Source organism: Orycteropus afer, unplaced genomic scaffold (assembly GCF_000298275.1).
Source record: "Orycteropus afer afer isolate SDZICR_OR568_19922 unplaced genomic scaffold, OryAfe1.0 scaffold00002, whole genome shotgun sequence".
In the NCBI taxonomy this organism is placed as follows: domain Eukaryota; kingdom Metazoa; phylum Chordata; class Mammalia; order Tubulidentata; family Orycteropodidae; genus Orycteropus; species Orycteropus afer.
The window spans coordinates 25340370-25367231 of NW_006921589.1; the positions used below are offsets into that span (position 1 = coordinate 25340370).

General features: G+C 40.7%; 1 protein-coding gene across 1 annotated transcript in view; it reads left to right on the forward strand.

Moving 5' to 3' along the window:
- Positions 1 to 26862, forward strand: part of KLF7 (Kruppel like factor 7) — a 107075-nt gene that overhangs the window by 35073 nt on the left and 45140 nt on the right. The window contains exon 2 of the mRNA XM_007934771.2: positions 14709 to 15339. Within this exon, the coding sequence (XP_007932962.1) occupies positions 14709 to 15339 (631 nt within the window). The remainder of the gene's footprint in view (positions 1 to 14708; positions 15340 to 26862) is intronic.

Here is a 26862-nt window from a genome sequence, read left to right on the forward strand (position 1 = left end):
GCCAGAGCTACTGCAATCCAAACTTCCAGGCCTCGGTGCTTGATTCTGCTCTGTCAAGTTGGGTTGGTTTGTTAATTTGAAACCTGCAGCATCCTGATGTGCTTCAGAACTGGGCCAGGCACAATTTTACTCTCCTGTACACCATGTAAAACCATCTTCCTTCCTCCCTCATCTTTTCCCAGCCAGCGTGTGTGAGATTCCGATTGCCTGATATAACGAGCAAGAAAGGGAACAACTTTGTGACTCTGGAAACAACAACAGGTTTAGAGAAAGGCATCTGAAATATAAAAAGAATCTACATTCATTGTTAGTGGGAACACACACACACACACACACACACACACTCATAAGAACCTTGTATAGCTTATAGTCAATATTTTCACCCTTAGCTTGTGTCTAGTTCAAACGCCATACCCTCTTAATTGGATTTTGGCTTACTTCCAGGTTCAGTGTTTGAGGGCTCTGTATCTGTGAAATAATGATCCTGAAATAAATAGCACCTCTCAGTAGAGATATCTTTTTATGTAAAATTCTTAAAGGGAATGGAGAGGAACAAAATGCTTCTGTGTTTAGGAATTTATGGCAAAGTAACCAGAATGGGCGAAAGCAAGAATTTTGAAGGACCTTGCCTATGTAAGTGAAGTGTGGGAATATTATTCTGAAAACACAGGTCTTTGGCAACTACTGAGGGGCCAGTGGTTAACTGCTTGGCTGCTAACTAAAGGTTGGCAGTGTGAACCCGTCAGGCATTATGCGGGAGAAAGATGTGGCAGTATGCTTCCGTAAAGATTTGTGGCCTTAGAAACCTTATGGGGCAGTTCTACTCTGTCCTACAGGGTTGATATGAGTCAAAATTGACTCAACGGCAGTGGGTGGAGGCAACTGCTAGATCTGAATGAACCTTTGTACTTAAGAGGATGAGAGGCTGCTAATGTTGGGGATCAAACTGATGTGACCCTCAAGTACTTTGGAGACCAGTGGCCAGAGTTGCCTTTCACAAGAAGATCCTTTTTAGTGACAGAAACAGGAATAAGTGTTATAAAGTGGGTTGAAACTCTGTCTTTAATCTATTCCCTCTGGACATCTGTTAATAAGCACCTCACATGGAAAGGTATAAATTTTGTTCATCTGGGCGACACTCAGAGCACATGATGCAATACAGATAGCTGAGAAGAAATGCCCTCTTTGCATCCACTTGAAATGGGCAGTTGTGAGTACCCAAGACTCTTTGAGTTGAGAAGAGGTTCCATTTTACTCCTTCCTGATGATCAGTGAGTGCCTTCTCAGTGCTAAAACTGGAATGGAAGGGGAAGGAGGTTGGACACCTTTTGACCTCGTAGGTTGGCCACTTTAGGATAGATTTCTTAGCTGGAGAGGCCAGCTTAAGTCTTCTCTGGAATTCCAGGATTCATTAATGGCTTCACTGATTGATTTCATTCATTCAGCTAGTGTGCCTTGGATGCCTTTTCCAGGCACTGTGCTAGATGCTGGTGATTCATTGGTGCATAAGATGAAATCTCTACTCTCCTGGAACTCATGTTCTCGTAGGGAAAGAAAGACAATAGACATGAAAACAAATAAATGACTTAGATCTTTTCGAAACCAAAAACCAGACTCATTGCCATTGAGTTGATTCTGACTCATAGAGACCCTCATTGGGTTTCAGAGGCTGTAAATCTTTATGGAAACAGACTGCCTCATCTTTCTTCTGTGGAGTAGCTGGTGGGTTCTAACCACCGACCTTTTGGTTAGCAGTCAAATGGCTTAACCACTACCCCACCTCAGCTCCTTTAGATCTTTCCGAAACCAAAACCAAACCAAACTCACTGCCATCAAGTGGATTCTTAGATCTTTCCAGGACCTGGTAAATACTTAAAAATGCAAGTAATAGAGAATGAATGAGGTCTTTGGGCTAGTTTATATGTGAGTCAAGAAAGAATACCTGAATAGGTGACAGTTAAATTGGGACATAATAGAATATGGGAAAGCAGGTGTTCAGTGGCCTGCATTCTGGGATATGAGAACAGCACGTACCACAGTGCAGAGAGAGGTTTGAGCTTAGGGTGTTTGGGGTAATGACCGAAGAGGGGAGGGCAAGAGGACAGCAAGGCAATATAGGGTCTGGTTTGCTATGGTAAGGGGAAAGAACCATGACAAGCCATTGAAGGATTGTTATCAGGATGCTGGAGCTGAAAGGGTCTTTGATAGTGCAGTTCACTCATCTGGTGAAGGAAGAAGTGAGTTTGCTGCTCAGCTTCAGTAGCTTAGTGGGGAGAAAAGGGCAATAGAGGAAGACAGGGAAGGTGATGTCATTGAACCTGATTCACAGGCCAGGAGTCCTTTTCACCAATAAAAAATTAGAATTAAAAATAGCATCTTGTCCACATATTTCTTTATTGCTTCTTTTCATGGTGCTTGCTGGAGGCCAAAGGAGAGAAGAGAAAGTAACAGAAGGGAGAGAAAAACTCTTCTGAGGCCAGGACATGGCTTTACTTCCAACACAGGTGCACACTGTCAGGGCTGCCCTGTGGCCTTTTATGAACCTAAATTTACCTGTCAGTCTGGAGTGCTTATCTGTCTGAGACAGCAGCACTTTTCGCCCCACTGAGAAACATTGAAGAGACAAGAAGATATTTATATTGGAATCTTAAAATAGTGATTTGTCCTATAAGAAATGTTGGTAATGAATGCATGCACATTATTTCTGCCTGCTCTTTTGGTGAAGAAGGAGTTGTTTTTGGCTTTCATCATACACCTTTTTGGCTTTACTCTTCAATTATTATTCCATGGCATCGTACAATTTCAGATTCGAGCTCTCTTAGAAGCCTAGCCTCTTTAGCTCACCTCACAGGTGAGGAGACTGAGCCAGAGAGGCAAACGTCATTTGGCTAGTTTGTTAGTCAGGGCCGATCCTCCTGACTCTGGACCCCTGCTTCCTTAACCTTTTACCCAGCACGTTTACTTTACTTTGATGTTTATTTAGTATTTCAGTTTTCCGTTTCCATGCCCATGATAGATTTATTTATTGTCTGCTTGTAACTGTAATGAAAAGCACACTGGTTGTGTAATAGCTACCCACTTACATAGCATGTGTGCCAAGCTTTGTTCTAAGCTATTGACATATGTTAAGTGATTGAACTTTCACAACATTCCTAGGTGGTAGGTACAACCATTGTCCCATTTCACAGATGGGGAAACTGAGCAACAAGAGTATTAAGTCACTTGCCCAGAAGTCAGTGATGCAATCTAATTTTGAACTGAGGAAGTCTATCTAGGGTTGAAACTTTTAACCCTTCATTGTTCTGCCTCTCAACATACACAGGTCCATGCTGTCTCCTTCACGGGGGCGATCCGCACCATGGCCGTGCAGTCACCATAAATGGTTTGGGAAATTGATTCCAAGTACCTCAAATGCAGTAAAAGTACAGTCAGCTAGTGTCAGGAAAAGCAGCTTAGGGTTTGGTTGCCTTACGGTTTTAGCTGCCCTCCTGTGCAGTCTGAGGAGAATAAACATTCCTCTTAGTGCCCCCCACGTTGTCTTTAACATGTCACAGTGGAAGTTCCTGAAAGTCCCCAGTTTTGAAAGTATCCTTTGTGATCACCAGCCACTACCTTGCATCTGCCACTGAGGCCCCCAATGGGATTTGAACCTGTTGTTCTTGGGAAGTTTAAGTGTTGTGTGTGTGTGTGTGTGTGCACGTGTACAGACACAACTACGTTTTGGAGGAAAAAAAGAAATTGTACAAATATATGCATTTTTTATGGGTGTGTAAGGGTAGGGTATATTTAATTAATCCAGCTAAGTAGTATAGAACAATGTTTTAGGAGGGAGTCAATGAAATGAGCTTGCTTTTAAAAAAAGAAAAAAATCTCTATAGCCTGAGTCAGCCTGTGCAAGTGATTTGGGAGAGGAAGGGGAGATGATGTCATGGGTTCGGCATGTTTCCATCTTGGCCACTAACTGCAGAGGGGTCTGGGGAATTTGGGGTGTGTGTGTGTGTGTGTAAAGTTAACAGGAGGGGGCAGAGTGGGAGTAAGAGCGGGTTATAAAACAGGATTAATAACCCCTTGTCAGACCTTTCCCCGTTTCTATGTTTTTCAGTAATTTAGGTTTGAATGAAGGCTCACTAGCCCATTAATGTTTATTTATTTCTTTTGGCAAGAGCAGTTGGGGGAAGGGATGGAATCGGTGAGTTTGAATTTTTTGTTTTGTTTCTCCATTCTGCAAGAAGAGGCGAGTAATGTGAGTTTGGGTTTTCAATGAAAGCTTCCTCCCCCTCACCTCCCTTTAAGAGGCAGGAGGCAAGACATGGCCAGCTGGTGCCTTGAACTGACACAGGTGCAGAGGCTGTGGGGGGTGGGGAGCCAAGAATAATTACAGGTTTCTGAAGCATCAGGCCCTGCCTGACAGGCACTCGTGGAGAAAACTGCTCTTTATGGAAAATTAATGGTGAAGCTAAAAAAGCATCAGGGCCATTGTTGTTCTTGGGAAGCCATCACTCTTCAGAAGTGAGGCCTCCTCCTAGTCCTTGGGTTCATGAGGGGCTGGGAGAGAATCTTCTTTTCCAAGTAGGGTTCATTTGGCCCAGTGAAGGGCCAATAGGCTTTTCTTGTAAGAGCGGGTCTTCATTTTTGCCTTTTAAAGCCTCACTTTCAGTCCACTTCTTGGCCTTTGCTCCCATAAGGAATATGTGTAGGAATTTTTCTTTTTTCCATTGACTATTAAGGCGCGGCGGCAGTGATAGTTCAGTGGCAGAATTGTTGCCTTCGTTCAGGAGACTCACTTTCAGTCCCTGGCCAGTGCGACTCCCGTGCAGCCACCATCCGTCTGTCAGCGGAGGCTTGGGTGTTGCTATGATGCTAAACAGGTTTCAGTGGAGCTTTCAGATTAAGACAGACTAAGGACAAAGGCGTGGAGATGTACTTCCAAAACTCAGCCAGTGGAAACCTTCTGGATCACAGCTGTCCCACCCATAGTCATTCATGGGGATGGGGCAGGATGGGGCAGCGTTTCATTCCAGGTGCATGGGGTTGCTATGAGTCGGACGCTTGTAGCAACTAACAAGTTTCATTTTGTCTACGAAAGTGTAATGACTGAAGTAGGGGCATCTAATGAAACATATTTTCATGCTACCAATTAACAAATGGGATTTCCTCCAATGTGTGCCAAACTAAATAGAGGTTTCGTTGGGAGTTAAAGTGATAGTGAGCCAAGCCTCTTAATATACTCCAGCTACACATGAGCAGTGGTGTCTCTTGTGCACCCATAATTTGGAATTTAGTTATAGTTCAATGGCCACTAACAAGGGACTCTTCTTAAGGGCTCATGAGGGAAGCTGCAGGATTTGTGGGTAAAAGCTGGATCTATAGACTTCAAATTAGCATGTCCTAAAAAATAACATCTGGAAAAACAACATTGAACCGATTTAGGAATGTTTCCCAGTGCATGGGCCCTCTTGTCTTTAGTCGACACTGTTAATTTTGAGAATCACAAACATTGTGTGTGAGAAAAATGCATTTCCAAGTTGTTGGAGATGTGAGGCTCTCAGATGACTTCTTTCAGAAGAACTTAAGACCTGTGCCCCAACTCAAACTCTACCCAGGTTACGTGACTTTAAACTTGCTTTGACATTTAATTCAGATTTAAGTTGCTTTCAGGATTTCTTTTATGAACTGCAGCTAAGGAATCCTTAGAAGATGAAAGCGTGTTGTTCAGGCTGCTTTGCGTCATGTGCCGGGGAAAAGTAATTTCAAAGACATCACCCTCTCCCCAGGCCTTTAATCCCAGCTCCTTCCCCCTCCACCTCTCAAAGAAAAAATATATAAACAAATATTTTCTTTGTATGTGGAGAACCATTTAGAGAGGAGAAATGCTGAAGAGATTTTGACAGAAACTTCCCCACTTTTATGTTTGTTTAGAATCAAATTCACCTTCACAGCATTGTCTCTCAGAATTTACAAATTACTAGAAGGAAATATTTAATTTGGTTTCAGCTCCAGCAGCCAGTTGATGTGAGAAACAGTTTAAGGAATGCGGTCTGAACATTGGTTACAGTATGTGGTTATTTTGTGGAGTTCAGCATTTCTGACAGTAATGTGTAATGCTATTGTATTTCCAGGGTGTGCTATTGATGTGAGCTTTTTTTTTTTTTTCAAATTTAGCTGCAAAACGCAGTAAGAGATTTTTCACTTTTACTATATACTTGTTTACTCAGTTTGTAGATGAAATTCATTCTTTCCTAACTTTGCATCCTAACATTTTCTGGTCATAAAGGTCAAGAAAAGTGAGCCTTTGCTTAAAATCTTTTTAAGAATCCCTTCCTAGGTGTTACAAGGTTAGGTCTTGTTACCAAATCATAAATCATCTCTGTCATGAGGTACATTTAGTGTCACAATCCCCTTTTTCAAACCTATTTTTCTTTAGAATAAAACCCAGGAAGGTGGGCAAGGCAGTTCAAGTGCTTAGTGTCTGAGGGTCTCCCATGGGTTTACCGAGTTTATTAATCGTAGTGCCTCGTTCCCTCCTTCACCCCCTGAGAAAAACGGTGCCAGAACTTTTAGGCCATGCTTTTCATTTCCTTTCTCATCTTTCAACTCTGACCCAATTTTAAAAGACTAGAAATGTGTCAGATCATTACATTTGAGAATCCTTTAAAGAAGGGGAAAAACCCACAACATTCCCATCAATATCAGTCTTTGCAAAGTGTTTCAAGTTAGTTTTCGGAGCCAGAGAAATAAATACTTTTGCTGAAAAGTGTGAAGTATAAGTATACCTAATAATAAGTTGGAAAAGAATGGGTATTTTAGCAACTCCCACTTACCCTACTTTCAGTAGCTTGTTTTGTGTCACTTTGAACTTTCCATTCTGGGATGCCTGTGAAGATTTCAAAGCACAAAAAAGTAATTAAGCTTTGGGACACTCCCAAGAGAAAGGTAAGAGATTCATTTCCCTGTTTCTGTAGTTCAGACTCTTTGGGGACTGTGGCACCATGGTTAACAGCACGTGACAAATCCACACATAATACATGTCAGGAAGGGACTCCCGTGGACAGCCAGGTCATTTCACCTGTGTGGGCAATTACCTGGTGAATATTCTTTCTGGGAACCAAAGTTCACCCCTTCCTCACCAGATACATCATCATCATCAAGCCAAGAGCTAATCTCAAAAGCAGCATGACTTTGCATGTTTCCATGTCAGGGTGGTAGAAATAGTTATGCTTTACTAGCCAGAAGATTGGTTGCTTGAACCCATCCATCGGTACCTTGAAAGAAAGACCTGGTAATCTGCTTCCTAAACGTCACAATCTTGGAAACTCTGTGGAACAGTTTTACTCTGTACACGTAGGGTCACCATGAGTTGAAATCAATTTGATGGCAGCTAGCAACCGCAGCAATAATGACATAGAAAGCTGCATTTCTCCATGTTTTTTCATCTGTCTTCTTTCTCTAATATTAATCTCTTTGTACTTTTAACTCTTGCTGACTTAGGTGTAATAGGTGAAACTGTTAGGCTAAAGGAGCCAAAAATTACTGATAATTGAATAGTAATAGTGGGTGGCCTTTTATTTCTTTGGCTTTAATATTATTTCAGAAAAGTTCAGTTGCAAAATGCAATTCTTTTTATTTTTCTAGAGTTACCCAGACTGATAAACATGAGTCCAAAGACTACAATTAATTGCTCATAATGGCATGGTTATTCAGGGGTGGCAAAAAATGTTGTACCCAGGGCTCTGTCTTACATCTAAAAGACACAGAAATAAAAACTACACTTGCTCTGTAAAGGAGCCTCAGCTAAACATGGTTGTTATAGCAGTGGCAATGGACGAGGGTGTTGTGAGGTGACCATAGCTCATTCAGAACGTCCTAAATCTTACACAACTCTATACTACTTTAGACACCTAGATATCTCTTGCCTTCTGAGATAATAGAGATTGAGGTTTAGCTCCAAATGATTAATTTCACTGTTTGAGAACTCGTGGTGTAAGAAATATGATCATTGCTTTTGACAAGATCAAAATCTGAATACACCAGACAGCCTCCATCTATGGACTCTTAGATTCATTTTATTGTTGTTGTTGTTGTTATTTGCCATTGAGTCGGCCCCGACTCATAGCGACCCCTCCTTGGGTTTCCGAGGCAGTATCACTACGAAAGTAGGAATGCCCAACCTTCCTTCCGAGGAGTGGCTGGTGTGTTTGAACTGCCAGCCTTCTGGTTAGCAGTCAAGTGCCTTTAGAGATGCTATTTAATTGTCCAGGTTTGAGGAGGGGTGTCTGTCAACCCTTGGCAGTCAGTCTATTTCTTTACTTCACTTTTTCTAGACTGGGCTTCCTGGAGGAGTTAGATTTTATGTTGAACTTCAAATGAAAGAATGATTAGTGGGAGGAATGGTGAAAGATTGCTTCAAGCTGATGGGCGTGAGGCAAAATGAAGAAAGGAAACACAGGTAAAGGGAATAGTTCATTCAAGAGCTAGGGCAAAGAAAATAAAAGTTGAGCCTGAAATATCTTACAGGGCTGGTGTCAGAAGATAAGGAAGTGCTCAGAAAGTGATGGGGGATATGTTGAAAAGTCTTACTTAACACTCAATGGCCGCATCAGAGCAATTTGAGTGACAAAATAATAAGAATAATGAATTCTAACTCAGAATAAAATATCTATGAATCCACAGTGATGTAACTTAATAATTGAATAAACAAAGGAATGGAGAAGGGTCAGCTTCCTTACAGTAAAATTGTAATGAATAAATATGGAAGAAATGATGGAAATAGAAAATCACCATTAGGCAAACACCAAAGTTATAATGAGCGCAAGCATGGGTCACCAATGAATGCTAAAAGTAGTAGACGAAAGTATGAAGAGATACAAGAGATTTGCCTAGCTTTAAGGTCTCTTCCTTCTGAGATATTTATTAACTATAAAGACACCAATAGTAACTTTTCAGTGGAGAAACCTGGCAGACACCATCTTAATTATGTGATCAAATTTAACATCAGCAATAATAAGACACCCTGTTATCATATACCTCCTGATGTGATGTACTGAAAATTATCCCATGGAATTCCTGCCAGAAATGCGTAACTTCAGTCTACTCATGACAAAACATCAGACATATTCAAATTGAAGACCATTCTACAGAATAACTAGTAGTTTTTTTTTTTTTTTTTAAATATTATGGTTATAAAAAATAAAGAAAAATTGAATTGTCAGCGAATGCAGGAGACTAAGGAAATATAACAACTAAATGCAATAGATCCTGGCCTGGCTCTTGGACAAAGAACATTGGTAGGAAAAATAATAATTCAAATGCAGACTGTAGATTATTTAATGGTATGGTATCAATGATGGGCCTCTGGTTCTGACAGCTGGACTTACGTATGTAACATGATGTAAAGCTGGGCAACATTTACATGTGAACTCTGTGTACTATTTCAGCAATTTTTCTATAAATCTAAAACTATTTCAAAACAGACAGAGAGACAGAGAAAAAATACAACCTATCAGCAAACTAGAGGGTCTCTAGATTGTGAATTCAATATAGAATTCAAATGTTTGTCTGTTCCACCAGAACCAGAGATTTACTCTGTTCCGATGACACTATAGCCAATAAACTCCAAATCTGAGTCAGCAGATGTCCATTTCATTACATAAATTATGCCTGTCTGGTGCTTCACCTTGGAGATATAAGGCTTCCCTTGACCTACTTAACAATACTACTTAAGGCTCCACCCATTGGATCAACCGCCACTCTTTCCAAAATCCATTATAGTCAGCAATAGAAAGGAAATGTTCCCAAGTGCAAAGTGATTTTCTTATATATCTATGAGTCACAAATGAGCTATGTAAAGACTTTCTGATAGCTTAACTTTGAAATGCATGGTTTCTTTTCTTAGCTTCCTAATAAATATCACCTGAGTTTGGTTTTGAACTGATCACCCTGGAACATTTTTGAATACTCTCTCCATTCATTTCATGGTCTTGAAAAGAGTGTACATATTAGAAGTGATAATACAAGACCTGGTTAAAAAAAAGAATAAAATTCAAAACTATTACACTATGCCTCCTATTTCTGTGATACATGCCATAGACAGAAGTTGAAAGAGAACAGGTTAATTTACATCTTGTTGTTGTTGTTATGTGCTGTCGAGTCGGACCAGACTCATAGGGACCCCTCCTTGGGTTTCTGAGGCAGTATCAGTATGGAAGTAGATTGCCCAACCTTCCTTCTGAGAAGTGGCTGGTGGATTTGAACCACCCGCCTTCTGGTTAGCAGTCAAGTGCCTTAGGCACTACGCTACCAGAGCTCCTAATTTACGTCTTGCAGCACAAATTAAGTTTACCAAAATATACTTCCTGCTGACCAGATGTCATTACTTTCACAGGATCAAGAAAAAAGTAAGAAATTCGGTTATATTTGGACATGATAATGCCAAAGTTACCAAATACCTTTCATTCAGTCTGCCCTTGTCTCATTATAAATTGCATGAAATTCACCAGTTTGGATTGAAAGCGTGTAGTGTCACTTTTGCCATTTTCCTTTGAGAGTCCTGGTCTCTTTTATTGGATAGTGGTATTTAGAAACCAAGATCTGTGTGCTTGATGTGCTCATTGTTACTGTGGTATCTTTGTTTGTAAGCCCTCTCAGTGGGCAGGTCTAGGAAATGTATGTATGTACTCACAGACGTATACAAAAATTGTTTCTATCTTTCTCTCTCTTTCTCTGTGTGTATCAAAACCCATGAATAAATACTGAAACCTCAAATTCCAATTAAATAGTGTAGGCATTTCTTAAGGAAGCTCTTGTAATCTTTTTTTTGTTTGTTTGTTTGTAAACATTGGAGATAAGCTTTCTCTTTGAATTGGAAATAATCTAATATTAAAATCCTCCTCATCCTTAATGTTTTGTCTCCAACACTCCACAGGAGAAAATCAATCCACTCACCCTAGTTTCTAATTGATAAAATATTTTTCCTATCTAGATTTCAATCTTCAGCAGCTATTAAGAAGAAGTAGATTCAAGACAAAAAATGATTCCATAATGATATCACAGGGCAATCCAGCACATCTTAATGGGTACTAATTTTTCTTTAATTATGAATAGATTAATTATTTCCTGTCTCAGGATCACAAGTGGTAACTTCTTTAAAGTGGTTCAGATTTTCCAACATTTTAGTGATGGGAGATATCGTTATCCTTAACCCACTGACCTCGAGTCAGATCTGACTCATAGCGACCCCTCCTTGGGTTTCTGAGGCAGTATCACTACGGAAGTAGATTGCCCAGTCTTCCTTCTGAGGAGTGGCTGGTGGGTTCGAACCTCCAGCCTTCTGGTTAGCAGTCAAGTGCCTTAGGCACTACACCACCAGAGCTCCTATCATTATCCTTAGAGTATATGTATATATACTCTTAGATTCATTCTAGAGATGCTGTTTACTTTATATATATATATATATATATATATATATATATGACTCATGTTCTCCTAGGATTCAAACCAAGGCATACCGGGTAGGCTATTTTTTTTTTTTTTTTAAGTCCTTCCAGAAGAGTGTGTACACGTGTGTTTAGAGCATCTCAGCTCCTTGATATTCTTAATATGAAGAGATTTGAGTCTTCTGATAGTCAGTTTCTTAGTGACTTTCAAATCTTTGAGCTGGAAAGTGTGTAAGAAGGCATGGCACACTAAAGGTCTGTCCACACTCAGAGGTGCCTGCCTGGCTGTGAGAAATAGTACTTGTGTGTGAAGTAGGGAACTACCTCAAGGATATCTCCAGCTTATTTTTAACCGGACTATTTGCTTCTCAATGATCTGGATCTACTCTTTGGGCAAAGCTTGAGAAGTCATACAATAGTGTTCCTGAAGACGTGTGTTGGTGGTCATTTCTAAGGTTGCCCACCTCTGCAGGGTCCAGCGTAGGTGACAGCAGACGGCTTTTGAAGAGTAGAGGAGATGGGATAATGAAAGTAATATAGCATAAAGCTGATTTTACTTTTGGTTGACAGGCATTACTTGTTGTGTTTAAAAAGGGAAGGGGAGGTTTGAGGGAAGTTTCAGGAGTAGAATCCTTTTTTAAATTATTATTAAATATTTTATTGTATTTTTGATGGAAGCATACACATCAAAACAGATTCTCATTCTATAAGTTCTGTATACATTGTTCAGTGATATTGGTTACATTGTTCACATTGTATCAATAATCTTATTTCCGTTCTAGTTGTTCCATTCCCATTGCTCTAGTCTCAGAGCTCCCCAGCCTTCTTATCTGCACTTTGGAGTATATGTTGACCATCTGGTCTCATAGAGATGGCTTTTTTAAAAAAAACACATTTGTCAAGGGTGATATTCACTGCTCTATGGGCTAACCTGCTATTTAGCTAAATGGTCATGTGAGAAGATAGCTTTGGTTCAAGGCTTAAAGAATATCTCAGGGTAATGGTCTCAGGGATTCTTCCTGTCTTAGTGGGTGAGAGTAGAATCTGATCATTCAGAGGCGAAATGATTGATGCTAATACTGAAGGTTTCAACCCTGGAGAGAAGTAAATGATAGTTTCTAGCAATGAGATGGAAAAGGGAAGGGAACGATTTTGAGGTATGGAATTCGTGAAGCAGAGTGAGGATAATGCCGATTTCTAGAAGTTAAGAAGGTGTAGTATTGGTCCTAGAATATGGAGCAAAGTGATAGGAAGCTACTGAGCTAGAGCTATTATTTCCTTAGCAAGTAAAACAGAATCAAAACTTGCTTTCTTCCAGTAAGCTTTCATTGATCAATGCCACATATTATACCAAAACCAAACCAAACTCACTACCATCGAGTTGGATACAACTCATGGTGACCCCTCCTTCAGTTTCCAAGGCGGTATCACTACGGAAATAGATTGCCCAACCTTCCTTCTGAGGAGTAGCTGGTGGGTTTGAACCGCCAACCTTCTGGTTAGCAGTCAAGTGCCTTAGGCACTACGCCACCAGAGCTCTTGCCACATATTATAGAGGTCATGAAATCCATCGTCTGCTCATCCCCTGAGAACTTAACAACACAGTTTTATCTTTACCTTGTGTCATGTTTTTCATAAATCCATATCATTTTCAGCTGTGATTGTTTATTCTCCCAGTATATTACATGGCTCTATTACTGTATATTCTCCTTCTAACTCATTCAAAGCTTAGCATCTTGCTGGGAACACAGTAGTTGAATGGAACCCTTGTGACATGAGTGTTAAATGAAGATTGGAACCATTCACTAGTTCATACTATTAAAAAGCAACAGTGAGGACCAAAGCTGATTCATAGTTAAAATCTGGTTTTCTTATTCAATAATGCAGCATTTACCAGAAGGCTGCTTAAAAACCAATCTTTTGAAATGTCACCAAAATAAAATCCTTGACAGATACAACACGACGAGGTGTATCATTAAAATATATTCTTAACAGAATAAAAGCCTAGAATCAGAACACTGGTTGAAAACATAGACGCTTTATGGAGGCAGTAAATTAAGAGCTAGTCAAATTTTAAATTTGCCATCAGTGTTTCTTTGTTGAAGCCTAGACTATAGAGAAAATTGAGCTGATGGTGCAAGTTAACACATAGTTCTATACATGATTCTGGATAGTGGGATTTTTAAGTGAGAAAAGTTTTAGGATAAAAATCAAATCTGAACTATCTACATCTGTCATAAAAGCACTCTTTCACCATCTTACAACGACTTAAGGATTTGTTGAAATTCTTGGACTCTTTTCTGTTTCTTCACCAGGTGAACATTTTATGTGAGATATACTGGATTCTTTGTTTAACAGGTCAAATGACTGTGTTTAAGCTTATTATCATGTAGTCAGGGACCTAAACCAATGTAATAGGATTCATGCCCTTTGCCACAAAATGTGTAGCAATTGTATTTTTAATACCTTGCTGCAATCGACAGGGGCTATGTCTTGTGCATGAAAGGTTTTGTAAGAGGCATTCTGTAGAACAATATCGATTCGTGCTGGTTAAGGAGTCCATGCCCCAGGCAGGGCTTGCTGCTGGCTGGTTGTGGCTGAGCTCACCTCTTAGTTTGGCTGGACGTGGTTTGGAAAATTGACTTATTTTTGTGACATTCTCAGATCTGTTTTCGAAGATGAAGTTAGACTGTGGGAAGTCTTGTCTTGGTATGAAAACCTTGTCTGCTTTCATTTGCTTCTTGCTTAGGGATGCTTGGAGAAATCTTACCCACTGAAATGAATTTTGGAGCAGGAGATCATCATTTAACATTGTCTGGAATCTTGATGGTGTGAGATTCTTTTTCTGGACCTCTAGTTCTCCTTCAGTTACAGTATTTGAAATCATATTTTGTTTTAGTTGCCATCGAGTCAGCTCTAACTCATGGCGACCTTGCATATAACAGAACAAAATGTTGCTTGAATCTGTGCCGTGTTCGTGATTGTTGGTATGTTTGAGTTTGTTGTGGCTCTGTGTCAATCCACCGAATTGAGGGTTTCCCTTGTTTCTGTTGGCCTCTACTTTACCATGAAGTCATAAGATGTAACCATTTTCAGCCCTCCAGAAGTATTCAGAGGGTAAACAACAAGGTCAGACTTTCTCAACAAGAGACTTTTCAGGTGCCAGATATGAAACCATTCTTGGTGTATCTTCCTCCTCTTCCTGTCAACATGTGGCCTCATGGTGTGCTTTGCCTCTGATAGTTGTTTCTCTCCCTCCCTCCTCCCCCTCTGCAGACATGCCTTGAATTGGAACGCTACCTACAGACGGAGCCCAGGAGGATCTCAGAGACCTTTGGTGAGGACTTGGACTGTTTTCTCCACGCTTCTCCTCCCCCGTGCATTGAGGAAAGCTTCCGGCGCTTAGACCCCCTGCTGCTGCCTGTGGAAGCTACCATCTGTGAGAAGAGCTCGGCAGTGGACATTTTGCTCTCTCGGGACAAGTTGCTATCCGAGACCTGCCTCAGCCTCCAGCCAACCAGCTCTTCTCTAGACAGCTACACAGCCGTCAACCAGGCCCAGCTCAACGCAGTGACCTCATTAACACCCCCATCATCCCCTGAGCTCAGCCGCCATCTGGTCAAAACCTCACAGACTCTCTCAGCCGTGGATGGCACAGTGACGTTGAAACTGGTGGCCAAGAAGGCTGCTCTCAGCTCAGTAAAGGTGGGAGGGGTGGCAACAGCAGCAGCGGCTGTGGCGGCGGCTGGGGCAGTTAAGAGTGGACAGAGCGACAGTGAGCAAGGAGGGGTAGGGGCTGAAGCGTGCCCTGAAAACAAGAAGAGGGTTCACCGCTGTCAGTTTAACGGGTGCCGGAAAGTTTATACAAAAAGCTCCCACTTAAAGGCCCACCAGAGGACTCACACAGGTAGTGGTACAAGTTGGCCGCACGTGGTTTCTTCTTCTTTTTTTACTTTTAGCTTCTCTTTGTTCAGAGAAGTGGCATCCATGTTGACTAGAATGTGATAGAGAGGCAGGAGGGCCTGGGTAGGGACATAGACTGACTCACTTGTTAACTTAAGATCTCAAGGTGTCCTGAGCTCGGGACATGGTTTTGTCATTTGCTGGCTAGGAGATAACTTCAGAGGCAATGCCAGTCACAGCATAGAATCAAATGGTTCTGTGGATGACTGAAGCGGGATTCTGATAGTATGAGTCACTGCAGTACATGATACATAGACTTGTCTCTTTCCTGACATTTTTCATCGTTTTATGAATGTAGTCCTGCAGTTTTGATCAACCCTAGAATCTGAGGTGGTACGTTTGAACGATTTCACAGTTAAACAAGGTAGCTAGGGTGTCCCTGTTCAGTCTTTTCCCAGCATCCCTGATTTTTCATCAAAGTCACCAACAGCAGGAGGGTTTCAGAGTTCATTAGATGTGATCATTGTATAATTAATTGACATCTCCTCTTTTGCATTGTTCTCTGGCGCGTGCTTTATGGAGAGATGGCAGAATTGCTTTTTAATGAGCTTGTTACTGAGAAGTTGCTAAAGTGATTACATTGCTGTGTGTGTGGTGAGGGCGGGTAGGGAAGGGCCTGGGACTGTGTGTTTAACTCGAGACTTCTGTGGGGACTCCAAGGAATCATACAGATCTTTTGAGGAATGGGGTAATTTGGAAGGGTGGGGTTTACACAGGAAGGAGGGAGATTGGTATTTTCCTTGAAACTGGTCTTTGTTCTCTGATTTGAGGTTGAAGCTTAGTGATGGCATCTCCTCTTGGTATTATCCCTAGTAGCAGTTACCATTATTGGTGGTTTTATATGAGTCCCTGACAGGGTATTACCTGTATTTATTTGTATATTTCTGGTATACTGCTTGCAGTAAGCAAGCTGAATTGAGAAAAGCCCAAAAGATGTAAGTGGTAGAGTAAGAGCGTTCTCAGAGGGAAAGGGGTATGAGCTAGAAGTGTCTGGTGAGGGTTCATTTCAGGAGTCCCTGCATGTCTTGCTGGCATTCTGTGGTGTGACTGGAAAATCAGAAAAACCTGAGTTCAGGTCCCTGGATGGCACAAACAGTTAAGTGTTCAACTACTAATCTAAAGATTGGTGGTTCAAACCTGTCCAGTGACACTGCAGAAGACGAGCCTGGAGATCTTCTTCCATAAAGATTACAGCCAAGAAAACCCTATGAGACAGTTCTACTCTGTGACACGTGGGGTTGCCATGAGCAGAATCAATCAACAGCAAAGGGTTAGGTTTAGTTCTCCTCTGCCACTAACTAGCTCTGTGCCCTTGAACATGTTCCTTCGCTTCACTGGGCCTCATTTTCCACTTCTGTCAAACAGTCTGAGTCTTAAGACCCCTTTCAGCTCTAAAGCTCTGGAGGTCCGTGAAATGTCTTTGTGCAGTGCAGAAGAACATTCCTGAAGTAAAAGCAATACATAGTTAAAGAAATGACTGTTTTGAATCTGAAAGGCATCCCCATGGCATGAAAAGACCTGATGTTGCTGCCTAGCCAGCACAGGACTTAGGCGTGCACTCCTCTGTTCTGAACTAAATTCCTCAAATGGGTCTTTGTTGTTCTCTGGATAGTCCCCTAACATCATCTTTGCACTCCATGGCTCAAGTGCAGAGTCCTACTCATGGTTTCCTGTCAGAATGTGACTTTGAGTTGTCCACTTCACGTATACCAAGGCTAATGCTTTCTGCTCTTTTTAGCTTTTTCTTCTGTGATAATGTTCTGAAGGTTGAATATCCCTTTCTTTCTAAAGGCGCTCTGATGGTGTAATGGTTAAGGCATTTGGCCGCTAACCAAAAGGTCAGTAGTACAAACCCATCAGCTGCTCTGCGGCAGAAAAAGTCTCAGCCTTGGAAAGCCAATGATAGTTGCTGTGAGGCAGAATCGACTTAATGGCAGTGACTTTGGTTTTGGTTCTTTCTAAAGGCAATGGATAATGACAGAATATTACAGGGCTCCCAGGCTTCAGTGCATGGCTCGTCCCCTGTCCTCCTGGAGAAACTAGAGAAAGTAGGATGAGACAAGCCTGTTGAACTGCGTTGATGGTGTGGAATTCTTAGATGTGGACACATTTCTGAATTATTGACACTAAGACAGGCAACATGCTGCTCAGTATGGAGACTGGACAGTTCTGGGAACACGGAGATTGTTTTTGGGGAGCCCAGACCATTTTCTTCTTTTTATTCTATTCTTTTTTTTCCCAATGGAGATGTCAGAAGGGTAACTGTTGTGATTGATGCATTGTTTGGTGCTTTGTTTTTTGAGCGTTGTCTACTCAGAGTGATTGCCAAGGCGGAGCTCATTACATTACCCAGCACCTGCAACCACTTGCCTTATGGCAGACTGAAGTGAAGAGACTCTTCCCTGTGGGGAATTTACTCGTGAAGTTTCCATGCATTATTGGAAAGGCAGCATTACAGAGTGGTTCAGAATAGGACTTTGGAGTCAAATGGAGTTGGGTTTGAGACCTGGCTCTACCACTTCCTGGATTTATGACCTGGGTAAATTACTTATCTTCCCTGAGCCTCTGTTTCTTCATATGTAAAACAGATAATTATGCCTATCTCCTGGATTGTTTTGAAGAGCAATAAAATTAAATGAGCAATACATGTAAAGTACTTGGTAGCTAGTAAAAGCCCATTAAAGGTAGTAGTAGGGTTAGTTGTATTTATTTGCTATTGTTGCTGTTGTTGGTAATGATTAGTGATTTAGTGATGCTGAGTGGGAGAAAAAAAAAGTTTTATTAAGCTAGAATTAAGCCAATAAGCCAAAGTTAAATATGACCAAGAAGCAGAAAGCCTCCCCACTGCCAGTGGGGATATGGTGCTCATGGATATCAGTTGTGGAGGTTGAAACTGGACAGGCATGAGGCTGGTGGCAGCTATATAGAGCATGGCTTTCTGGAGAAAACACAGGAAGCCATTGCTTTGCATCCTCTACAAACACTTGGCCTGTAAAACTTCCCCAGACATAAGAATGGAAGGAAAAGTAGGTGCTGTGAGAAAGAGAAACAGACAAGAGGGAGGTAGCACTGGTGATGGAGGATGGATTGGGAGAGGGAATATGAATTAATTTGGATTAAATGGATGTGAATCAGAGTATTTATTTGGAATTGGTGTGAATAGGGCACATGGGGAACTGAAAACAAAGGTGATAATTTATGTGGTGTGGATGAACTAAGAATAATGAAAAAAGCATGAAGGATCGAATCAAATTAAGTGCCAACATATAAAGGAAATGGACTAGTAAAAGCTCGAGGGCAAAGGTATATGGTGATGGGAATTCTGGTTGGAAGAGTCTGCTGATACAAGCAAGAGAAATGGAGAGAGCTGATAATCAAAGGTTGAGATGAAGTGTAAAAATAAAATAAAGGATGGGGTAGGGGGGCTCTGGTTGGATTCAGGCAAGGCTCAGTTTAATTCAGTGAAAATATTTCCTCATCTTTCAATTAGGGAAATGGGATGGGAGTGTGTGTGTGTGGGGGAGAGACAAAGGAAACCATCCCAGAGGAAGAGGAGAAATGTTGGCATTTTCTTCTTCAGACTTACATGTCTGTTCTATGTAATATATTGAAAAGGAGACACTATTGCAAAAATAAAATAGAAAGAAATGAAATAGACGGGTCTCCAGTCTTCTATGCCTAGAGAGCAGCAGTACAGTGCTAGGGAAATAGATTTGCTTGCATTGAAAATTTTAAGCGTGTTATTCATTTAATCGTTATATAGATAGAATTTACTGAGCTGGAAAAGATATGCATTTTTTTTTTTTTTTTTTCTTTTTCCTTCTGTGGCTGTTTTTTGAGGATGCTGAATCCTTCAAACTTTTTGCCCTGGAGGATGTTTGGCAATGAGGTGATTTTTTTTTTTTTTTAAGGTAGCAGATGTTCAAGTTAGTAGCTACGTTGCCCAAGGAGGTAAAGTTAGGAGGAATGGGGAAAGCAGGCTGGGTGTGGAAGAGGATGAGGCCAGAAAATGGACAAAGGGAATGTTATTAAGTAGCAGGATCTTAGTGAAAGGAAGTATACGAAAATGGACATACGGTTTATTCATCGACAAGAGCACTTAGTGCTGGCATGAGCATAAAATGTCCCGTAGCAGTCAGGCCATTACAGGCTTTTCTCCTCTACTGTGTTTTCTGATCTTTGTGTAATACGTTGCTTTCTTTCTCAATATTTCAACCATTATGATCATAGTTTTATTCATCTTCTTGGCGTCAGCTAAGCCACCTTTACATAGATGCATGAGAAACCTTCACTCTCAACTTTTAAAAAGTCACTTTATTCTCCTTTTCAGCAAAAATCAATGCATTAAACTCTTGTGTTTTTATGCAAAAAGAGAAAGTGAAGACTTATTTCCACATTTCTTATTTTTCACTTTTAAGAAGAAAGAAACATTTCTTCATGTGCTTTACACATTGCTTTGTGTTATGAAGTGAGCAGACTCTCTGATTAGGAAATCCATATAAACTCATACCCACATGTGTATACTATTACGAATGAGTCATGTTGGTAAAGTCAGCAATTCAGCCTCTGGTTATCGGTCACATGGCGGAAGTAGTGAAAAAGCCATGTTCTGTTACGTGTTGTTTGGAGCGCTGTCTCTGTAGATTGGGGTTACTTTGGCCTAATACCTAGGTGGTGCCAAGAAGACTCTAGTTCTCACACTGAAGCATGTAAAGGGATGCTGTTCAGGTGGACAGGTAAAACAAGTGTGCAATTTACCTCAGTATTTTCCATTTGCTTTGGGGAGTCTTTTTGAATCGGAGGAGTCCCTGGGTGGCACAGATGGGTGAGTGCTGGACCACTAACCAAAAGATTGTGGGTTCCGACCCTCCAGCAGTGCCTCGGATGTAAGGCCTGGCAGTCTGCTCCTGAAAACCCAGTGCAGCAGCTCTGCTCTTACTCAGGGTCGTCATGAGTTGGACTCAACTCAGTGGGTATAACTAATAACAGCAACATTGAGTAAGAGTGGCCCAATTTTGAAATTTAATCAGGATTTAGGAAAAGAGTTTGCCTTCAAATGAGACGATAACTAAAAATATCACAAATAGAAAGGCAGGTGTAGTGTTTAAGAGGCAGATGACAGTGCTTATTTCATACATGTAATGAAAGTTCTTTAAAGTTTGAAATAGAATTTGTTTATTTTACTTATCCAATAAACACATATAAAGCACTTCTATGTGCCAGACATTGTTTTAAGTCTTTTACAAATATTAAGCCTTTTAATCCTCATAATTACATAAACCCAATGACATAAGCACTATTTTTATCTCATTTTGCAGATGAGGAAAGTGAGGCCTAGAGAGGCCATTAACATCACACAGCTAGTAGGCGGCTGTACTAAGATTTGAACCAAGGCAGTATTAGTTTAGTCTAGAATCTTAACTTTTATGCTTTTACAGAGGAAACAATCAAATTGATATTTTTCTTATTAACTCATTATTAAGAAAAATGAAAAACTTAGTTTACATAAAAAAATCAGCATAATGAAACTTAAGTGTCTTCTGAGTTGGTAAAAGTTGGGAGGATCCTTAAGCATATTTCCTTATTAAGTGATCAAGAACCAGTATAGGAATGGGCTTCTGTTTCCAGGCCTATTAGTTACTGTTATAGCTACTACTATTATGGTCATTAAGGAGCCCTGGTGGTGCAGTGGTTATGCACTTGGCTGCTAAATAACTGGGAGTTTGGCAGTTCTAATCCACCAGCTGCTCTGTGGGAGAGAGATGCAGCTAGCTGTCTATTTCCTTGAAGACCACAACCTTGGATACCCTATGGGGCAGTTCTACTCTGTCCTATAGGGTTGCTATGAATTAGAATTCAATTCAATGACAATGCATTTATTATGGCCATTAATATTAAACCAATTTTTTACCTTCAGGATTAAAGAGAAACTTTCTTGTAATAATCTCCATCCACACATTAAAATGACAAAAGTTAATACTCTAATTCTATCAATTAAAAAAGACAAGCATTATTATATATAGGGGAAACTGAGGACCATAAAAAAAATGTCAAAATCCCTTATTCAACTATGCAACCAGCCACTCCCCTCATTGCCGTCGAGTCGAACCCGACTTATAGCAACCCCTCCTTGGGTTTCCGAGGCAGTATCACTGTTGTTGTTGTTGTTGTTGTTGTATGTGCCGTTGAGTCGAACCCTACTCATAGCAACCCCTCCTTGGATTTCTGAGGCAGTATCACTACGGAGGGAGCTCTGGTAGCATAGTGGCTAAGACACTTGCCTGCTAACCAGAAGGCTGGCGGTTCAAACCCACCAGCCACTCCTCAGAAGGAAGGTTGGGCAATCCTACTTCCATAGTGAACTGCCTCGGAAACCCAAGGAGGGGTCGCTATGAGTCGGATTTGACTTGACGGCACATAACAGCAACAACAACAATCACTACGGAAGTAGATTGCCCCATCTTCCTTCCGAGGAGTGGCTGGTGGGTTTGAACCGCCAGCCTTCTGGTTAGCAGTCAAGTGCCTTAGCCACTATGCTACCAGAGCTCCCACTATGGAAGTAGATTGCCTAACCTTCCTTCCAAGGAGTGGCTGGTGGGTTGGAACCGCCAGCCTTAGGCACTATGCTACCGGAGCTCCTAACCAGCCACTAGCAGAATTAAAAATTACACCCATGTCTCCTGACCCTCTGTGAATCCCTGGGTAAGTTGAAAGGTGCAAATAATTAAATGCTGTACTACTAGTTGAAAGGTTGGCAGTTTGAACCCACCTAGGCTTTGGTGGTGCAGTGCTTAAGGGCATTTGACTGTTAACCAGAAGGCTGGTGGTTCAAACTCACCAGCCACTCTGTGGAAGTAAGACTGGTGGGCTTCTGTAAAGATTCACTGCCTTGGAAACCCAATGGGAGTTGCTATTAGCTGGAATTGACTCTGTGGCAGCGGGTTTTTTTTTTTTTTTTTTTTTTTTTTTAGAGGCACCTCAGAAGACCGGCCTGAAGAACTGCTTGGGAAAGGTACACCCAGTGCTGTGAGTCAATTTAACTGATAGAGACCCTATAGATAGAGTAAACTGCCACCAGGGCATCTCGTGAGAAATCACAGCCTTGAAAGCTCTAGAGCAATTCTACTCTGCATACATGGGGTTGCCATGAGTCAGAATCCACTTGACAATGACTGACAACTCCTGTCCCTCAGGCTTGCATCCTATTTAATAGATCATCTTGCTTTATATTTATTTGTACAGTCACCCTACATGCAGGTATTAAGTGCCTGTAGATGTCAGCCACTGAGCCTTGGAGTGACCAGCCAAGGGGAAAAGAAAGGGCCATTGACAGAAAGTATGCTAGAGGAAGGCCAGACATTAAAAAAGAGTTGGGGTTGATATCAGTTGTCAGAGGCAGCATGGAAGATTCAGAGACAAAACGTCACCTTTCTCTTTCTGGACAGGGTGCTTATTGATGCTGTTCTTCTTTTTCAGTGATGCCAATGTCATAATACACTAGCTTATATAAATAGAAGCCTTAACTCAAGGTCAGGCATATCAGCAGGATAAAACTAAATACCTTATGTAGACCAGTAGGAGGCCAATCGGTCACTTTCAACATCTTCAGTCCCATAGATAAGAATTCTTTGAATTTATACAATAGAAACTGAAATGGGGCAATTTTAAGACATTGAAGGACCTGTAATATACTGAGACACATGGCTGCTAATGAAGTTTATCCATGTATTGAGGCAGAAACTCATTAAACTCTGATTATAGAATGGAAACTAGAATAAGGGTTAAATGTTCAGTTCACAAGATGGCGTTTAATAAGAGGGTTTGATAGTTTGGATTTAGAATATTCAAGAGCTTAAGAGAAGGAGTTTGAAAAGAAGGGACATGAATTGAGGTGGAGGAAAACAATGGATGGGAGAAACGTATAATTCAGGAAAATCTTAGAGCTTCACCACATGATAATTTAGCTTTTAACATTTATGAAGATAAATTTTCAGGAACATATATTGGGTAGAATGGCTTAAACTCAGCATATACAAAGCAAGCACATTTATTTTACCATTATTATATTGTAATAAATGTAGGCTTTGTGGGATGCCTACTCCAGATGTCCTTTAAATTTATAATTGGTCACCACAGAATATGTAAATATGCTAAAATAAGAATGAGAGAGAAAGAAGAAAACATGGAATGAATGGGCCTTTCGTCATAAAGAATTAATATTTTTGAACACACACTATACTAGACACTATATTCCCTTCTTCATCTCTGAGGACCTGACTCTTTGATGTAAAAGTCAGAAATATGGTTTTACATTTGGAACCTGATCTCCTAAGAGAGTATGGCATGGAAGGGAGGGGAGCAGTAGCAAGGAGGGACAGAGAAAAGAGGACTCTCATTCCAGAAAAGGTGGCAGAAGTGACAGAATTTTAAAACTGCTAAGATTTAAAGGTTAAATCAGTTCTGTTTCATAAAGAAGAGAAAAAGAGGGTTGTGAGAAGTCTGTGCAAATAAAGAGATGTTTTGGGAAGGCCAAGTGTGAACAGCTTAAAAAGCTGTTCCCTTTACTAGGTAAACAATGTAAAGAAGCTGTTTTTATTGTAATAATAGTTAATGACCATGATAATAATAGTTATCTTGTACATATTATACTGAAAATTTGGAGGAAACGTAAATGGATCTTTGCAAAGAACTAATGCTAAGATAATGTTATCAGAAGAATTAATTGGCTGTAGGAGATATTTTTCTTATGTCTCCTGAAGTTGAAACTGTAATGGAATGAGTGTGTGTGAATCGGGGGGGCGGGGAGGGGAATGGAGTTTAAAAAAATCATGTGTAACAAAAGAAAAAAACCCTAACTTTTGAAATATCTTCTTTTTAGGAAAATGAGTTAAAATATGAGGACAGAGGACAGATGAATAGATATTTGTTACATGCTATGTCTTTCTTTGCAAAAAAAAAAAAAAAAAAATTAGTAGAAATTGCAGTTAAAGACTTTGATTAAAAATGGATCATCACACAAACTTTTCCCTTTGGCATCCAGCTCCCCGTGGCTGGAATGTGTCATGTGGCTCAAAGCCCTGCCAGGTGCTCAGGTACCAAATGGAGAAAATCTGGCCCTTCTGGACCAGGTGATTTCTATTGGCCCCCACCTTAATGGAGGCACCTGGATGGCCTTGGATAAACCTGCTTTGTAAAATCTTGGTTCCTTCCTTTTGTGCCTACACTGAAGTACCTAACACCTGACATCTTCTTGTTCTCTGTCACTTCCTGCCTTCATACCCTCCTCCTTCCTTCACATCAGAAAGATCTGGTAGCAAGATCCTCTTGATTGGTGGCTTTCATATCTATCAAACAGTGTATAACACTTTAATCTTTTATTTTAAAAAATCTTCAATTATGGGAGACTGTTCCTGGAATTTTAGGAGTCTGCAAGCAAGTAGGGTAACATGATGGAGTAGTTAGTGTTGGATGCTAGGGTAGTAGCCTCTTCCCTTCCCCCTCTTCCCCAGGACACTTTCACCCATTTTTAAAAGTAATCTCTTGACATGGCGGTTATAAGCCAAGTGTTAGTAGAAGCCAGACCGTTGAGAGCAATCAAAAGTTGGTGACTTCTGACTGTTTAATGTATTAGAGTTTTGGCCTGACAATGATGGAGTCCCTCCCTGCCATCCTGCCATGTCCTCCAGTTTAGTTTCTGGGGTTCGGACCAGGCTACCTTATGTAATAGAGGTCAAATCACTTTAATTATTTAAGAGTATCTGTAGTAAGAATAAGTTTTCCATGGACTGTACCATATTTCTGTTGACCTCGCCATCTCCTTCACCGTCTGTGCTTATTGGGGTAGGTGAGCTGGCGACTCCCTCTGGATTGAATTCCATAAGCTTTTAGGATTGGAAGACCAGTGTGCTCTATTCCTAGTTCCTTTGTCCTAAACCCCGTCTACTTGTCAGCCTCTTGCTTTTTTCAACCCTCCCTACATCTTTTTCTTTCTTGCCTTCGACATTTGTCTTCATTCAATTGGTTCTTGTAGTGTGCATTCCAGTTGTTTCTGACTCATAAAGATCCCTCAACTCACTGCCATCGGGTCATACCTGACTCGTAGCGACCCCTCATTGGGTTTCCGAGGAGGTATCCCTATGGAAGTAGATTGCCCAACCTTCCTTCCCAGGAGTGGCTGGTGGGTTTGAACCGCCAGCCTTCTTTCTGGTCAGCAGTCAGATGCCTAGTAGCACAATTGTTAAACACACGGTTGCTAACCAAAAGGCTGGCCATTTGAACCCTCCAGTGGCTCCACAGGAGAAAAGGCCTGGCATGCTGCTCCTGTAAAGATCACAGCCTAAGAAACCCTATGGGTAGTTCTCCTGTGACCTATAGGGTTGCTATGAGTATTCAGATTAGACCCCTTTTACTGTGTTGTAAAACAAAATATATTTATTACTTTTTGTTATAAACCACCCATCTGATATCATAAAACTTAGGCTCCTTACATTGTTTCTGTCTTCGGAGTGCATCCTCTTTCCATTGCCATAATTAACACTTAATCTGTGGAATTCAGTAAGATGGTGCCTGTGTTTTCAGGTAAATAATGTAAAATCCCAAGTATGTTAGGACAGAATATTCTCAACCGTTACACTAGGAGAGCTAAAGGTGATAAAAGCTATCAATCCTTCTGTTGTGGGCAGAAAGCCAGAAGGCCATTCCCAGTTGAGAAGGTCCTTTATCTTTACAGTAGAGTATTGCCCAGTTAGGTGTGATATGTTTTTAAAATCTTCCTCTAGAGCTCTTACTGTTTTTATATCAGGGATATTTTATAAGATGGCTTATAAATTGTTCCTATAGAGATACTAGTGTTAAGTGAGAGAAGCTGTAAGTAGATACCCTAAAAATGTATAATTATGTAATCTGTATCCTAATGAATATGACCCAAGAAAAAGGTTAACTCTGGTGCTTAGTGAACTGTGTGTAAGAGCAGCAAGATACAGTAGGAAATATTTTTGAAGGCATGTGCAGTAGTTATGTTTAAAAGTTTTCTGTCTTCCTTCTGTGAGCTTATCTAGCTCAGTGTCACTTCAATGGGATTAATTGTTGTAGTTTTGAATTTATAACATGGTGTTTTTAATATCTTTACTATGGGATACACAACGCTCTTCACCTGTAGTCTACTTCCATTGTTGAAAGGAAATAATAATTCTTCATATTGAATTCTCAATTGTCATGAGCCTGTTGAAACCAATATTGGTATTTTAAAAAGAGCAACAAAAGCTACATCTCCCTTCTCTGATATAGGTAATAAGACGTTTTATGTTCCTACTGTTCGGGAGAGAATGTCAGAAAATCAATATGAATAAATTCAAGCACACAGAGGATTCAACCTCTTTGAAAATGTAGCACATAGCAAAACGACAGTATGTATCATTAAATCTCTTTGCTTCACCCACATGTAAATATTAAAGGTACCATTAGGCTA